Source organism: Paramisgurnus dabryanus, chromosome 20, assembly GCF_030506205.2.
Source record: "Paramisgurnus dabryanus chromosome 20, PD_genome_1.1, whole genome shotgun sequence".
NCBI classification, from domain to species: Eukaryota; Metazoa; Chordata; class Actinopteri; order Cypriniformes; family Cobitidae; genus Paramisgurnus; species Paramisgurnus dabryanus.
The window spans coordinates 4,087,813-4,104,940 of record NC_133356.1 but is presented as its reverse complement, the minus strand read 5'-3'; the positions used below and the strand labels follow the sequence as shown (position 1 = coordinate 4,104,940).

Below are 17,128 nucleotides of genomic sequence, written 5' to 3'. Positions count from 1 at the left end.
TTGTTTGATTATACGTTCATGGCAATTTGTTAAATACTAGTTGCATTTAATGATAAATGTAGCATTCAAAGGTAACTAGAGTTTTTTTATTAAAATGTTTCGTAGTGACTTTTTTCACTTTGTCGTGCTTACTCTAGTGTGTAAATTTCAGTGATTATTATCTCTTAAATTTATTTATGTTTAAGCACATAGGCCTACTGTACAGTCTCAGTTTACCCATTGTGTGCCAAGTTGCTTAACCAACAATTAGTACAAAAATATGATTACATTTTTTTCCCAAAGCGACTTATAGTGGATTCAGTTAATACATTTTTTTTTCAGTTTGTCAGTTGTATTTTTCCTGGGATTTTTGTAAACCCATGTCTAAAGCACATATTTTAAAAATAAACTTTAATTTAATTACACAAGTTCTATGTATCATTGCATATTTGTATTATGTTGTACATGTTATATTACTGTATACACACTGTATATAAGAAGAATAATACTGTACAATTTTAGGGCTGGGCATAGATTAATCTAGATTAATCTCATACAAAATAAAAGTAATTTTTTGCATAATATATGAGTTTTCTGCTGTGTGTAATTATTATGTATATATAAATACACACGTTGGATTCATGTTTGTATTTCAGAAACATTTACATGTGTATATATATTTATTTATATTTGTATATAAAAAATTATATATACATAAAACATTTCTTTAATATATATATATATATATATACATATATATATATATATATATATATATATATATATATATATACATATATATATACATATATATATATATATATATATATATATATATATATATACATATACATATACATATATATATATACATATATATATATATACATATATATATATACATATATATATATACATATATATATATACATATATATATATATACATATATACATATACATATACATACATATACATACATATACATACATATATATATATATATATATATATATATATATATATATATATATATATATATATATATATATATATATATATACTTATATATATGTGTGTGTGTGTGTGTGTGTGTGTGTGTGTGTGTGTGTGTGTGTGTGTGTGGTTAAATATTACTTTTATTTTGTATGAGATTAATCTAGATTAATCTATGCCCAGCCCTAATTTTTACTCTTATTTATTATTTATTTTACTTGTCAAATAATACTAAACTCATCAACACTATGGAGTAATATAAATGTAACTATGGGAAATATGACTTAAAACATCACAAATCAATAAAAATATATATATTGTTATATATATTATATCTTATATATTTTATGTTCAAAGTGCATTTGCCTAGAATATGCAAAATCGAACTTTGTGGTAAAAGCTTCTTGCTTTTTTGGACTCTTGTATGCTGCTTTTTCTTCATTATTTGGTACAAGTAATCCATTTAATTTTTTTATGAATACATTTTTTATTTAAATAAAATAAATATATATTTTTAATAATATTATTTTTAAACTGACTTATAAAAGTTGTATTATTTTGATAATGACATTTGAAAGACTCGTCTTAGCCCCGTAGCTTAGTTTTTATGTGGAGAACTACAGCTCCCAGCATGCAACTACACACCACGTAACCACACCTGAACGACGTCACCAACCGGAGTTCCGCGTGTTCGGAAATGCAGTTAATAATAAGCGTGTTACTGTAACATAATGGAAAACCGAGGAGTTTTAGCGATAATATTTGATCTGGACAATACACTGATCGATACAGCCGGCGCGGGACGAGTGGCCATTCAGAAGGTAAACGAAAATATAAAATGAATGAAACACAATGACATTTTTACACAGACAAACCGAAAGAAAATCGTCTCATGCCAATAAAACAATTGACCGCTGTACATAAAGTCAGTAAAACAACCTTAAAGAAAATTAACCATGCTTTTACTACGATTACCATAGTTTTACCATTGTAGTAATAGTAAAACCATGGTAAACACAAAGCTGTAGCACACAAAACACAGCTGTTTTTAACCGGGAAACATAGTTACTTTTTCTATACCAAGATATTTTTACTATAATTAAACCATGGTTACTCCTGCAAATATAACAACCATTATAGCAATTGGTTATAATGGAATTGTATTTTGGTTTTAAATAAAAATATAAAGGACTGTGTTGTACTGGTAGGGAAGAAAGTACCATGGTATTACCATGCTTTCAGAGTATTTCCTGATGTTACTCATATCCTCTTTATTTAATACTGTATTCTCGATGTAGGTCTGCGATCTGCTGAAGTCTACATCTGTGCAGGAAGACCACATCAGACACATCTGTGAACGCTTTTTAAAAAAGCTTCTCCATGAACAGTTCGACCCATCAAAAGGCAGAACGATAGACGACGTTAGGATCCATCACTGGTACGAAGCTCTGCAGGAGACCCAAGGCACAGACCCGGATCCAGATCTGGCTTCCAGGTGCTATTACACGTGGAAAAACACACGCTTGCAGGTGCTGAATCTGTCTCCTAAGGTTCAATCTCTGCTGAAGGAACTCCAGAAAAACTACAAACTGCTGCTGCTCACCAACGGTGACACTCAGACCCAGTGGGAGAAGATAAAGGCGGTGGGATGTGAGGATTTCTTTAGTGCGCTGGTCGTGAGTGGAGATCACCCTGAGGAGAAACCGGCTCTCTCAATCTTTACCTACTGTTTTGAGAGTCTGGGAGTTCAGCCGCAGGACTGCATCATGGTGGGCGATTCTCTCAGTACGGACATCCAGGGTGGCATCAATGCAGGAGTGAAGGCAACTGTGTGGATAAACAGTGGAAGTAAATGTATCCCACAGAGTCATGTGACTCCAGACTACACCATACCTAGCGTATTGAATCTAATGGATGTTCTAGCTAAACTGTCTTGACGTTATACCACAGGGCTATTGAATGCTTTATTCTGATTGGATGAAATATGTTCCACCACGGCTATGCATTATTTTTCGATAAACGCACACCGAACCTGCCAAATGTTTTAAAATAACCGTCAGAGCAATGTCTTCTGTGGTAACCGTGGTATAAGCATAATAATTGAGTCCGGTCTTTTGAATTTTTTTTAAATAATGCACACCCAAGGTGAAAATACTGTGCGTTTTTTTCCAAATAATTTAACAGCTGTCGTTTTTTTTTCTTTACATAAAGTGAAGTGTTTTTGCACCTCTAGCCTAAAGTGAAGTGTTTTTGCACCTCTAGCCATTGTATAAATTGTCAAAGATTTTGGGGGTCCCCTAGCTTATCCCCCCTCATTATTATAGGGTCGCCGTGATTTCACAAAGTAAGATATGATTCTGGAGCAACATTTTCTTTGCAAAGGGTCATTTGGGACAAATTAATGGACATTATCGCTTTGTGGCTGCGCAGCATGATTTTTAAATTTATGTAGTTTTTTAATTTTAATAAAAACGAGGGGACCCCTCTAATTGATATTTTTCTGCTTTATTGGGGGTCCCTCAATGCTTATAGGAGGTCTGGACCACCCTAGCCCCCCCCTCTCAACTCGAACACTGCCTCTAGTTTTACTAAATTAATCTGCAAAATAATTATTATATTACAAACTGGAAACATTAAATGGATTACTTGAATGATAGGTGACATTGATGGTTAAATCATTTAAAATTAATGTCAATGTACCTCTGATTTGATTTTTTTATATTTAAATGATTTTAAAACAATCTTAAATCTTGATTTAAACTGACGGTCACGTTCAATGTCTAAATAAAATTTAATCAATCTTTAAAGTCTGAGCAAATTTGTTGTGCAACATTTTTCTAATGTATTATCTTTGCTGCAAAAACTTTTGGAACCAATTACAAATAATTTGTTGAAAAAACTTTTGTCTCTATCTTGTATATAGGGTTCATGCAGAAGCAGTTCTAGACCCTTTTTAGGGGGCTTCAGCCACCCTGTTTGTCATCTTAGCCACCCTAAATTAATTTAATTAAAGGGACACTCCACTTTTTTTGAAAATATTCTTATGTTCCAGCTCCCCTACAGTTAAACATTTGATTTTTACCGTTTTGCTGCCGTAACTTTGAATAGCAGGGGACTATTTACGGGCACTGCGTAATATCATAGTGTCTCCTGCAGCAATGTTACGGCAGAAAAGTCCTTGATTAATACGCCAGAATAAGAGTAAAGTACGTGTTGAAAAAAAAGGTACTTTAATTCAAAAAGCATCAAGCATGTTGTTACCAAAAATATTGTTGTTAAATAACAAATTACTTGGGCTGCTTCCTCAAAAGCACTATGAGAATGATCAATGGTAATAACCAGCATTGTACCAGTTTACATACTCCGTATGGACCATTACATTCAAACATAATTCAAAAAAGGGAAATCTTCATTTAGGCACTTTAATTTTTCATAAATGTGAAGAAACTACAGTACAATACATTTTACTTGACATCTAATTTGATTTTAATGTTCATTGCCGCAAGCTCCGCTACAAAATATCTGAACACATACGGTACGGACACAGTCTCGATGGAGTCGTTCTTATTGCACAGCAGACAGATGGTGTTTCTATGCCGTGTGGCCGACCAATGAGGTGGCGGCTTTTCCAGGAGTGGGGACAGCATGCTGCCGCAGTCCACGCAAACCTGTGCCACGGACCGATCAGAGCAGTTAAACAGCCGGTCGTGTAGCAGGAATGACGTCCCGTGGGCCAGCAAAGCATCCCGTTCCATTTCTCCGAACCGGATTCCTCCCTGCACGTTCCTCCCTCCCAGCGGCTGATTCGTGACTTTGTCTCTGGATCCTGTAGTTCTCACCTGGAACTTGTCAGAAACCATGTGCCGCAGACGTTGATAGTAAACCACACCGATGAATATGTCCGCCTCGAGCTCCAAACCGCTCAATCCGGAGTACAACCGCTCTGTACCGTAGTAGTTGTACCCCGCCGCCTTCAGCATCTCGCCGAAATGCTCCAGCGCAGAGTGTTCCTCAGAGAATTTGAAGGGCGTGGCGTCGTGACACAGGCCGTGCAGGGCCGCCGATTTTCCGGCCATGCTCTCGATGAGCATTCCGATGGTCATTCTGGAAGGAAATCCGTGAGGGTTGAACAAGATATCGGGGGTCATGCCGCTTTCAGTAAAGGGCATATCCTCCGTAGGCCATAGCCGACTCAGGATTCCCTTCTGGCCGTGTCTACTGGCAAACTTGTCTCCAATCGTAGGGTTCCTGGGAACGCGGACTGAGATGCACACACGCTTAAAGCGGCCTGTTCCAGAGTCATTGCTGCATACTTTGATATTGTCCACCACGCAATCTTCTTGGTTCCTGGGAAGAAAGAGAGTACCAATGTGCATAAACCAGTAAGACTTAAAATGTACAGCTATAGGGGACTATGGTGGTTGCAAACAGGAATTATCAAAAATGTTTGATATTTGGCACCAAATTGCTTGTGTGCACATCTGGAGGTGTAACCGTCACACATTAGATGATAATCTGAGCTGGACATTGCAACCGATTGAGGTCCAGGACCTGATTTTCGTACAGATTTTTGGGAGGGATGTATGCAAAGTTGGTGTGTACAAAAATAATGATTGACAGTGAGGCCTTACTTGTAAAAGGTCACGTAACTCCTGCCGGTATTGAGATTGATGCAGCTATAGAAAGGGTCTCCATACTTCAGCACCGAGCCTATAAACGGCAGTCCGTCTGTATCCAGTCGATTCATCACTTTTGGATCATCTGGCTTGACCCCAAATACAATGCTTTCCTCACCTTTGTACTTCTCAGACAGATCTATGAGTTCAGTCTTATAAACCGAACCGTGAGCAAAGCCACGCTCCCACGAGGATTTATTTACAATCTGGAAAAAGTCATAAAAGCATTTATAAATGAACAAAGACATGTTTGGATTGTATCAACTTGTAACTGGATGACTGCTCACCATAGCATCCTCCATATCGTAGCCGGTGTATGAAATAACGGCCACGATCGCATTGGTGCCGATGGGATAATTGTCCATGTTGTAGTGGTCATACATCGCAGGTCTGACCAACGGACTCTGAGGGGTCTGGAGACGATAAAGCTTACTGTCGGCACGGTCCTGGTACGAGTGCAACGGGAAGCCCATGGTCTGTTTACCTTCGGAGAAGAAGAGGATGAGATCATATTCTGAACTGGATCCAACGACACTTCAATGATTTCATAGTCTGACATCAGCCATAAAGCAAGCATTGGCTTGCACTAGTTCAAGGTTTGTGAATGTGTCATGACTGAAGTTATCATTCAACAGAAAATAACATGCTGTTCTTACTCATCTGGCACTGGTACATGTTTCTGGGACTCTGGTTGTGGTCGGAGAACGGGATGAAATCTGCCACCACGCTTAACATACTGTGAGGAAACAACTCTTGATGTGTGCTTACTCCTTTCTCAAGTTCCTCCTCAAAGATTCCCACATTGAGGTACACCTGAAAAAAAAAGAGGGAATAAACTAAAATAGAGACCCAACTTCTGGGTTTTGGCAAGAATAATTCATCCATTATAAAGAACCTCTTGTTAAAAATGTTACTAGCAATAGCAACCCATTTTCTACAATTGCTTCTTCTCACCTGTTCAAAGGTGCCAATGAGCTCCTGTTTGCCCAGGGCGAGGTTTCGGACGGGCCGCACCATGCGACAGGGCGTTGTAAACAGATAGAGGCCGGGATACATGCTGGCTTTACCCGTCTGAGGAACTAAAACGATCTCAGTCCAGGGTGGCACCTTCTTCTCTCCCAGCACCTACGGACAAAATACACTTACAGTATTAAAATTATGATGGGTGTTATGTGGTATTCATATTTATTAACTCCATATAAAAGAATAGTAATAATTTATAATTGTTTTTAAAAAGTATTTGAATACTGATACATTTAAAAATGGTATGGAAATGTTTGCAATTTCATCCAATTAGTGAAAAGGTCATTTCGGGAGAACATATCAGTTTAGTTAAAGGATTAGTCAATTTTCTTAAAAAAAAAAAAAACATCCAGATAATTTACTCACCACCATGTCATTTAAAATGTTGATGTCTTTCTTTGTTCAGTCGAGAGGTAATTAAGTTTTTTGAGGAAAACATTCCAGGATTTTTCTCATTTTAATGGACCCCAACACTTAACCGTTTTAATGCAGTTTAAAGGTGCAGTGTGTAATTTTTAGAAGGATCTCTATAAGGAAATGCAAAATAATATACAAAACTATATTATCAGTGGTGTATAAAGACCTTTTGAAATGAACCGTTATGTTTTTATAACCTTAGAATGAGACATTTTTATCTACAAACACCGAGGGTCCCCTTGCGTGGAAGTCACCATTTTGTGCCGCCATTTTTTCTACAGAAGCCCTTAACGGACAAACTTTTTTACTAAGTTGTCTCAGACGATGAAATGTTTGTCCGGTGGTGGCTATCGTAGCTTCTTTATGCATTTCAAAAGCAAGGGTTGGGCAGTGGACTGAGCAGTTGGTTGCAATTCGCAACCTCACCACTAGATGCCGCTAAAATTTACACACTGCACCTTTAAAATTGCAGTTTCAAAGGAATCTAAACGATCTCAAATGAGGCATAAGGTTCTTATATAGCGAAACGATTGTCATTTTTGGCAATAAAAATAAAAATATGCAATTTTAAACCACAACTTCTCGTCTTCCTCTGGCTGTGTGACGCATCAGCGCGACCTCACGTAATTGCGTAATGCCGTGGAAAGGTCACGTATTACATACATCAAACGCACATTTGCGGACCATTTTAAACAATTAACTGACACAAAGACTTTAATTTGTATCATTCCACATACAACAACGTCGGAACGGTCCTCTTTCTCTACACTTGTAAACACTGGAGCGTAGTTTTGCATACGTCATCCGTTACTTCTTGAATTTCGTGAGGTCACGCTGGCGTGTCACAGGAACGGAGACAGACGAGAAGTTGTGGTTTAAAAGGGCAAATTTTTTATTTTTCTTGCCAAAAATGACAATTGTTTCGCTAGATAAGACCCTTATACCTCGTTTGAGATCGTTTAGAGACCTTTGGAACTGCAATTTTATATTGCATTAAAACTGTTAAGTGTTGGGGTTCATTAAAGTGAGAAAAATCCTGGAATGTTTTCCTCAAAAAACTTAATTTCTTCTCGACCGAACAAAGAAAGACATCAACATTTTGGATGACATGGTGGTGAGTAAATTATCTGGATTTTTCTTTAAGAAAATTGACTAATACTTTAAACCTTGCATGATAAAAAGTGGATTTACATCATGTTATTTAATACAAAGACTTATATTAAACATTTTGCGTCCATTTTTCATTTAGATTTTTTATTAACAATGACACAAGATGGACCAATGTTCATCTTGGTATAAAAAAAACATCTCTTAAGATGAAAGTAAATCATCTCTTACTTTAAACCTGCGGAGAGACTCGACAACAGACGGTGCCATCTCTCTCTCCACCCAGCCGATCATGGCTCCATCCAGTATAACAGGATAACAATCAGAGTACGGCTGACTCGGGGTCCCATCTGCTGTAGTCACACCTAGTGATAAAGACAGATTCCGTTATTTGACCATTCGAAAATATATACATGATTATTATCATGTACTATGATTTGGTGTACGAATCTCTCATCAATTTTCATTAATACCCAGAGAGCAGAGCAGGGCCGGCAGGGTGCTGGTGGGATACACTGGGGCTACGATCTCACAGTGGGCAGTCAAGTGATTCATGAGACCGCACGGCTCTCCGTCGGGCGTGTGTACGGGGCACACGAAACCCCAGGACTCCGGCAGAAGTTTTCGCACAGACGTGGTTCTCATCTTGGCGAAAGCGGCTCCTCTGTGCACGCAGCGAAAATGAGACAGATACCGGATAAAATTCAGCTTGTCCGCCACGACACACAGTCCTGTATCCTGGAGCATGCCCAGACCTGAAAAGCAGCGAGGGGTTAAATGTTTCCAACATGCATTACTTTATTACAGGTAGTAAAGGCAATCTGTGGCGATAGATGCATATGTTGATTCATACCCGTCTTTGACTGGAGGTTTCCGGTTGCTAACATATACTCAAAAGCTTTGGTGAGATCTGTACCCATGTTGAAGACTTTAGTCACACTATCTGCAGTCAGTACTCCAAGTCTCTTACTTCTCTTGTCGAGGGCCAGTTTCACAGAGACCAGCCACCCCGCCATCTTCTCCTGAACAGTGTTGGAAATGCATTAATGTACCAACAGTGTTCCTGTAGCTCAGCTGGTAGTAACATTGAACTGTAACGCTAAGGTAACAATGCAAAGCTCATGGGTTTAATTTCCAGGGAATGCACATAATAATAAAACATTTAGCTTGTAATGCACTCGATAAAAGCATCTGCAATTAACGTAAATGAGACACTGGACCACAAAACTAGTTGTAAGTTGCATGGGTATATTTGTAAAAAAAAAGGCAAAAATACATTGCATGGGTCAAAATGATACATTTTTCTTTTATACCAAAAAACATTCGTATTTATGTAAAGATAATTAGTAAATTTCCAACTGTAAATTAGAGCATTGCAAAAAAAAATGCCTGCGATTCTCATGCGTGTCTCATCATTAAAGCTGGTTCTGTGATTAGTAGTAAATCGCCATAACCGGCTTTCAGATGGAGCGGCATTTACTACACAGAGCCGAATTTCACAGAGAAGATTGCAAAACCGCGTTCATAATCGTGGAAAATCGCCTCCAATATTGTATGCGATTTTGCCGAGCTTCTCTGTGAAATACGACTCTGTGTAGTAAATGCCGCTCCATCTGAAAGCAGGTGATGAAGATAAAACTGATAACAGACCTTACTAAATGAACATACATATGACACAAAGAGATAAAGAAAAAAAAATGATAATAGTACATTTCCATTTCCGAGTCTACAAGATTTAGACCATAATAATCCATTCAAGATTTTTCACATTATAAGAGATGTTTTCATCCTTTTTTATTTTTAACATTTGTTTTAAGAGACTCATAGAAGATGTTTAAATCTAAAAAAAAATTAAGGAGGGTTTATAGAGAGTATTTTGTCTTTATGCAAGTGAAACTACCCTAATAGAAAACAAACCTTTTCATTAGTAATAATGTGTTGCTAAGGACTTCATTTGGACTTTAAATGCAATCTTAATATTTAGATTTTTTTGGGCCCTCAGATTCCCGATTTTCAAATCATTTTATCTCAGTTGTATCTATGGATGTATAAATCTCAATTTTAAAAAATTGACCCTTACGATTGGTTTTGTGGTTCATGGTCACAAATGTACATCTGAATGCATTCATGTGTTCTAATATTTGATTGGACAGATGTGTTAACAGATGAAGGTGAGCTTACTTTCATGAACATGAGGTAGAGCTGCCCAGGTGTGAGGACTTCCTGACACATCAAACTGTCTGGATTTTCCTCCATACACTCCTGCTTGGCAAAGCTGAAGAGCTTCCTTGTCATAAGACACAACATGTAAAACTTCTCCACGTCTGACTTCAGGTGAATACACAAGCATTCGCTGCAAACAGAAAACATATTGCACATCAAACAAAAAACTGACATTTACGTAAAGTTAAATAAATACTAAGATATTGAAATGTGTTGTTATAAATAGGCCTGTCACGATAACAACTTTTGCTAGGCGATAAATTGCCTCGGAATTTATCGCGATAGGCGATAACATTGATGCTCCGGGACCATTATAATAATGCAGATACACCTTTTCAAAGATCTATAAACTTTTATTTCTAAACAATAAGTAATACTGGAACTGGAAGACATTTTAAATATCCACAAGAAATGAACAAAATAACAGGATGATTGCGTTTTAGGTGCATATGCATGTTTGTCGTGTTGCCACTTTTAAGTGCTACGTTATTACCACAAATGCGACATAACGGCTCGGTCAGGTTTAGTGGTTCGTTCAGGTTTAGTGGTTCACCTCGGTCATTAGGTTTAAATCCAAAGTACTCCCACACTGCAGCTGTAGCGTTTGGTTTTGAAACTTGGCTGTTTACACTTGGTATCAAGATGTGTTTTTGATCAGATCACAAGTGGACGAGAGAGACATATCACATTTACACCTGGTATTTAAATCCGTCTCTTTTGTCCACTTTCGACCGCTTCTGTGCTGAATACTGTGAGGGGACGGTCCGTGAGACGGTGGGCGAGTCTCTCCGCTGTCATTTGAACGCCAGCGGGAGTAATTATGAGTTTATATGGACGCAAACTAATATTATGTCGGAGTCCGCTGCTTGTTTAGCAAGTATACATGCTGCACAGTGTTTTGTACGTTTATATGTTAGAGCTTTCTCTGAATTTTCAGCGCAATTGATGAAATAAGATCGCGCAACTTTCACACGCTTGCAAAATGAAACTGCGGAGATCACCCGCTTTAGTTTATCAATGAAAGGCTAAAATAGCACTGTTCACCTTGTGTCAGAAAAGTCAGAAAAGACGTAAAACATTGTGATCCGATCGATAAAAACGCATGTTAATGACAAGTGTAAACAGCCTCTAGTAAATCCATCTTTTTCTCCAACTCTCGTCTTAACTAGTGTTTTCTCCTGCTACACTTCTCACGCGGCTCTCATCCTCCTCAGTACTCCTACTGTGATAGGCTACGCCAGGAGTCCCCCCTCCCCACACAGATCATGCGACTGACAAATGACTGACGAGGGTTCACTCCTTGTCACTCGTTGCACGGAGCGGTCATCCAGTCTCTTTGGTAGAGAGAGAGAGAGACAAGGAAAACAAACAAGCATGCAAATGTGAATTATCGCGGCCTAAAAAAATGATCGAGCTCATTTTATTTACCGTGCGATTAATCGATTTATCGTTTATCGCGACAGGCCTAGTTATAAAAAGATTATTCTAGATTCTGATTGCAGGTACATTACCAAATGTCCAGAGTCATTTTTACAGCTTTTTTATAATTTGGAACTCCTCGTCATCGATCACAAGATGTTACACGGCAGGCAATAATTCTGTGTAGTGCTACTAAACCCCGCCCTCTTGTGGTGAGTTGTGGGTAATATAAGCCGATTGAGTGAATTATTCCCGTCTATACTTCAAATTTTCACTTAAAACAGTACTCATTTTAACATACTATGAATAAGGACATACTAATTCTAATTTCAAATAATATTTAGGATAAATAGTACGAAGATTGGGACACAGGGCAAATGTACCTTCAATTATATAAAATCGCCCCAATGCTGATGAATTAAACATGGCACTCACTCTAATAGAAAGTTGGCACACTGCTTGTGAGTAAACCAATCAGGGAGGTTCAGTTTGACCCGAAAACGCTCGCCCAGGTAATTCAGCACCTTGTCTTTAGTTGTGCAGCCTTCCTCCATAACCACACGCAGCATTTCAGAAACACAGCTCTTATAGAAAGAGTTCTCCTCTCGACCTTTAATCAGCTCCTGATAGATCTGGAAATCTGAGAAGTCCACCAGAGCCTAGAAAAGCCATAATTATAAAGTTTAATGTGAAAAGTCAAATGCATCAAGTCTTCTTTATTAATTAGCAATGCTGATCCATTATCCACATGCTTTACATTTATTTTACCTTTAGCGCAAAGCCCAAGGGAAGAAAAAACAACTCTTTCCGGTAAATGAAATTCAGCATGACTGTTCCATTATCCAGGTAGTGAAGATTCATATTAATGGCTGTGTGTTCGTCCTTTACACAATGCATTGAAATACCTGTACACAAAATAACCAATCAAGCCTGTGCATATAATATTTTCAGGAGGTCATAGGTGGTACCCACCATACTGCGTGTAGCCCTGTCCTCTGCTCTTAAATTTCGGTCTTATCATGGCGATGGGATAGTTTCTCCTCGGCATGATCAGCAGACGAATCACTTTCTCGATGCCATTCACGATAAAATAACCGCCCATTTCCTGCAGGTAATAAAAAAGATTAAATGGTATACAAATAACATTTTGTTACATGTAGTTTTGCGAATGATCCGTGAGGTGTGATTTGTACCTCGGCTTCCTCGTGATGCTCGATGAGTTCTTTGGGCGAGAGACCGTGAAGGTTGCAAAGTTTGGATTTGACCATGATAGGCACCTGACCCAGAGACTGCTTGATGATTCCCTTAGGAACTCCATTTACAGACCAACTCACATCCGCCTGTGAAAAAACAAAACAATCTTGTTTCTTTAAAGAGACCATGATTCATTTACCTCACCATAGTCGGACCGGTCAGGTGATTCGATTACATTAGATTGAACTCTTTTGGCGTTGTGCAGTACACAAATACAGGTTCTGCACAATGATGGGCAGGGCTCATGTTGCCCCCACAGGGGCCCCAAACAAATGTCCGAGGGAGCCCCAAGATAACATAAAATGACAATAACAAAACAAATATATGTATGTGACAGACATACCACCAGCTTTCCTCTGTATGTACATCGTCTGCCTCTGCATTCAGCAGGAAAGACCCGCAGATCTCTGCTGATTCCCCCTTTAGAAACTGCTGGGGGGTGAATCACAGCCTCAACAAACGACAGACTGATCCTGTCTTCCCTGTACATGAACTCCAGTGGAGGAATAGCCTTTAACCAAACACACAGGGAGACTTAACTTAAATGTCCTGATCAGAGAAAGCAGTCAAATGTATCTGGGATCTCTCAAAAAATATATAACTTAACTTACCCCCACAACTCGACACAATCCATCAGTAACTGCCTGATCAAATGACTCAATGTGCGCTTTTACCAGCTCTTGCACCGGCACGTGCTGTTTCTCTTTAGGCACACCAAACCCTGCCTCTGTCAAATGCTTTAAACTCGGATCCGACAATAAATTGCACCATTTCGAGAGATCCATGCTGCTGTGCGCACACGTGTGTGTTGTCAACGTGAGCCCAGCAGAGGAAAGCACAACTTCCTGTTACGGTATTTCAAAATAAAGGTTTCTTGGTAGTATTTTTATTTGAATTATTTTAAGGCATTATAATAGTTTATTTCATTGCGTAATGATATAGACAATATTTTTATATTATAGAGCCAATTGTAATAATTTATTGACATGATTTTTTTACATTCATAATATTGTAAACATATGGAACGATTTAGATACAAATAATGACCCTAATAAAGGGTTAGTTAAAACCCTTTCTTGTTGAGATTAAACAAATATTATAGATTACATATTTTTCATATAATAATAATAATAACCGTAGTAGTAGTAATAATAATAATAATAATAATAATAATAACCGTAGTAGTAATAATAATAATAATTATTATAAATTACTGCCTAAAAGTTTTATATAAGATTGTTATTTATATATATATATTAAAAAAGAAACCGAGCAGTTTAGACAATAAAGTGTGACTCTTAATTCAATGTTACCGAAACACTGACCGAAACCAAAGAGTTTGCCGAAACACATGTGCGGAAAAAAACTACACGCCAAAATAAAAGTCCTTCTTTGGTAACGTTTTCACATTCTGTGCCGTTGCTGCGCACATTTAGCGCATTTTTAGTTAGCTCGAAACTTAACCTTGGCCTTGAAGACGTTTGTAGATCTTTAAACTATGATCGAATAGTAATACTAACATACATAAACCAAACAAACAATACAGTCAAACATGAGCGCGTCAAGCACCATCAATAAAGGTAAATCTCTTATAAACGATACGGTTCTTTGTAAAGATAAGTGTGTTTGGGAAAGGCAGGTGGTGTTTTGATTATGCTTTGTGTTTGTATGGTAACCCAGTATTACTGTGTGGTTATATTCTTTTAATGTGGTTTGGTTTCTTTGTTGCATTTTTAAGTGACACATGTTTAGTAACTATTAATAACACGAGTGTTTTAGACACTTCACGCGCACGTTTTAAACACAACTCATTTGTCCTTGATGTCATTGAAGTAGAACGCCTGTCGAATCTGCTGCTGGTGATTTTTTTAAAAGTTGTATTTAATAATAAAATGTTTTAAATATAATTCGCTGGATCAAAGTATGTAAACGACATTTTATTTTGCATTTTGCGACATTGCATTTTTTATAGTTATAATATAGTTTAGTTGATGTATTTTTTGTGCATTTAACTATTTTGTTTAGCTATATATCTATTATTATTATTATTATTATTATTATTATTATTGTTATTGTTATTGTTATTGTTGTTGTTATTATTATTATTATTAATACTTGTAATAAAATGTTTGAATGTTAAAATCTGTTCTGTTCGTCCAGCTGAGGTCATCACTGCAGTGTCTCTATCAGTTGGAGCTGCCGCAGTTGGAGTCCTCATTTACAAATCATTCTTCAGCAAAGACAAATGTGTGAAGCCAAAGGTGAACCTTGATCTGCAGAAAGACAACCCCAAAGTGGTACATGCATTTGACATTGAGGACCTGGGCGACAAAGCTGTTTATTGTAGATGCTGGAGATCCAAGAAGGTGAGAGAGCTTGATCGATCGATCAATCAATCAATCAATCAATTCGTCAATCAATAAAAAGTAATATATAGTTTTAGCATGATAGAAGAAATAACTGAGACCAGGAAATATAAATTATATAGCCTACTAAATAATTATATTCTAAACAGAGATGGCAAAAAAGGTGGGGGGAAAGCCTATGTTAATTTTATATTGGTTTTAAGAGCTGTCAGGTCAGAAGCGTGTAACAAGGTGTTGTTAGAGAAAAAGTACTTCTTTGTAAAGTCTAGCTAAGCTACAAGTTTACATGGAAAGTAAGCGACTATAGGCAGATACTGTAGGCAAAATATGATTGTGGACAAGATTAATGAAGCAATGTAATATTATTCTCATTGTAGTCATCATTAGTTGGCATGAGTAGACCTCGGAGAAAAGACAGACAGATAGACTTACAGTAGGATACTGAAACTTGCATGTTTTATTAAAAACTTGTAAGAAACTTTGCCTTATGTTGTGAAATGAATTGGCCAAATCACAAGACTGACAGATCTTAAAGGAAAGTTTTCTTATAATTTACTAAATAGCCTTTTGTTGTTCCAACAGCATATTAATTTCTTCCGTTTTCACAACACCAAATTGATCTTTGGCACAATGTCTAAGCTTCATTTCAACATACAGTAAAATGCATTTGATTGTTTTTTTATTCTCCCAAATCCATAAAGGATGAGAAGGTGCTACATAGAACCAACATCTATCATTGATCATTCTAAAAACATACAATACTGTTGCATGCGCTAGACTCTGAATTTATGGTTTATAATGTTATTGCTTGTTTGTTTCTCTTACAGTTTCCACTCTGTGACGGCGCACATGCGAAACACAATCAGGAAACAGGAGACAACGTTGGTCCTCTGATCATAAAACGCAAGGAAGCTTGAGACGTGTTGAGCATTTCCACTGCTCATAACCATTCTCAGTGATAGAGATTAGTGTGTCTTTACATGTGTGGTCAGTTTTGGTGAAATTAATTGTCCGGTTATGTTATCCTGTGTTTACGTGTTTGGTAATGTATAGTTGACAGGGTTGAGTGAACTTTGCTCATAGTATATTTAAATCTGGGTACAAATTAGGAATACATATCTTTTCCCCTCTTCATTTTCATAGATTTAGGATTTCAAATGTGTGCTGGATTATCCAAATGTTTAACTTGATGTGATGTTTCTTGGCTTAAACACTGATAATAAGTTGTTACACTACTGCTCATATCAGATCCCAGAGAACATATAAGGGGGATGTTATGTTTTACAAGGTAAATATGAATGTAAAATCAGTGTGAAAACCAAACGGTTTTGCACCCTTAATTGTCACCCGTGACCTTAATGAATCACCTAATATGTATTTAAAGATTTAAGTGATCTCAAACTACTCTATTTTTTTGAACTGTAGTCTAATCTGGTGTGTAATTGATCATTTATTCACTTGAATTATATATATTTTTGCCTCTGTCATTAAGATGTGCTTGTGGAAAAGCTCTCTATATTTGTTGGTGTGTGAGGTAATTGCCCCAGCAGGCCAGTAAATCAGGTTTTGAGGGTTTGATTGTATGTTTATTCTTCTCATAAAAGTACACTGTCATGTTTGATATTAAATAAACAATGTCAAACAGATTTTCTGATGAGTTTCTGCGCA

The 17,128-nt window shown here is 37.2% G+C and overlaps 3 protein-coding genes across 3 annotated transcripts; 2 read left to right on the top strand and 1 right to left on the bottom strand.

Annotated features, from left to right (window-relative positions):
- The first annotated feature begins 1,643 nt into the window (after positions 1-1,643).
- On the top strand, positions 1,644-3,793 carry nanp (N-acetylneuraminic acid phosphatase). The gene is made up of 2 exons (XM_065296071.2): positions 1,644-1,796; positions 2,274-3,793. Exons 1-2 carry the CDS (start codon positions 1,707-1,709, stop codon positions 2,910-2,912), a joined length of 729 nt encoding a protein of 242 aa, XP_065152143.1. The 5' UTR covers positions 1,644-1,706; the 3' UTR covers positions 2,913-3,793.
- A 590-nt stretch (positions 3,794-4,383) lies between these two features.
- polr1b (RNA polymerase I subunit B) lies at positions 4,384-13,915 on the bottom strand. The gene is made up of 15 exons (XM_065296070.2): positions 13,706-13,915; positions 13,438-13,605; positions 13,034-13,180; positions 12,813-12,945; positions 12,609-12,745; positions 12,276-12,499; positions 10,380-10,551; positions 9,052-9,220; positions 8,672-8,953; positions 8,430-8,563; positions 6,606-6,776; positions 6,308-6,464; positions 5,939-6,135; positions 5,607-5,857; positions 4,384-5,322 (listed from the first exon to the last, which is right to left on the bottom strand). Exons 1-15 carry the CDS (start codon positions 13,877-13,879, stop codon positions 4,440-4,442), a joined length of 3,399 nt encoding a protein of 1,132 aa, XP_065152142.1. The 5' UTR covers positions 13,880-13,915; the 3' UTR covers positions 4,384-4,439.
- Positions 13,916-14,500: 585 nt separating this feature from the next.
- On the top strand, positions 14,501-17,106 carry cisd1 (CDGSH iron sulfur domain 1). Its single transcript, XM_065296069.2, has 3 exons — positions 14,501-14,674; positions 15,255-15,460; positions 16,288-17,106. The coding sequence occupies exons 1-3, from the start codon at positions 14,647-14,649 to the stop codon at positions 16,375-16,377; spliced, it is 324 nt and encodes a 107-aa protein (XP_065152141.1). The 5' UTR covers positions 14,501-14,646; the 3' UTR covers positions 16,378-17,106.
- The last annotated feature ends 22 nt before the right edge of the window (positions 17,107-17,128 follow it).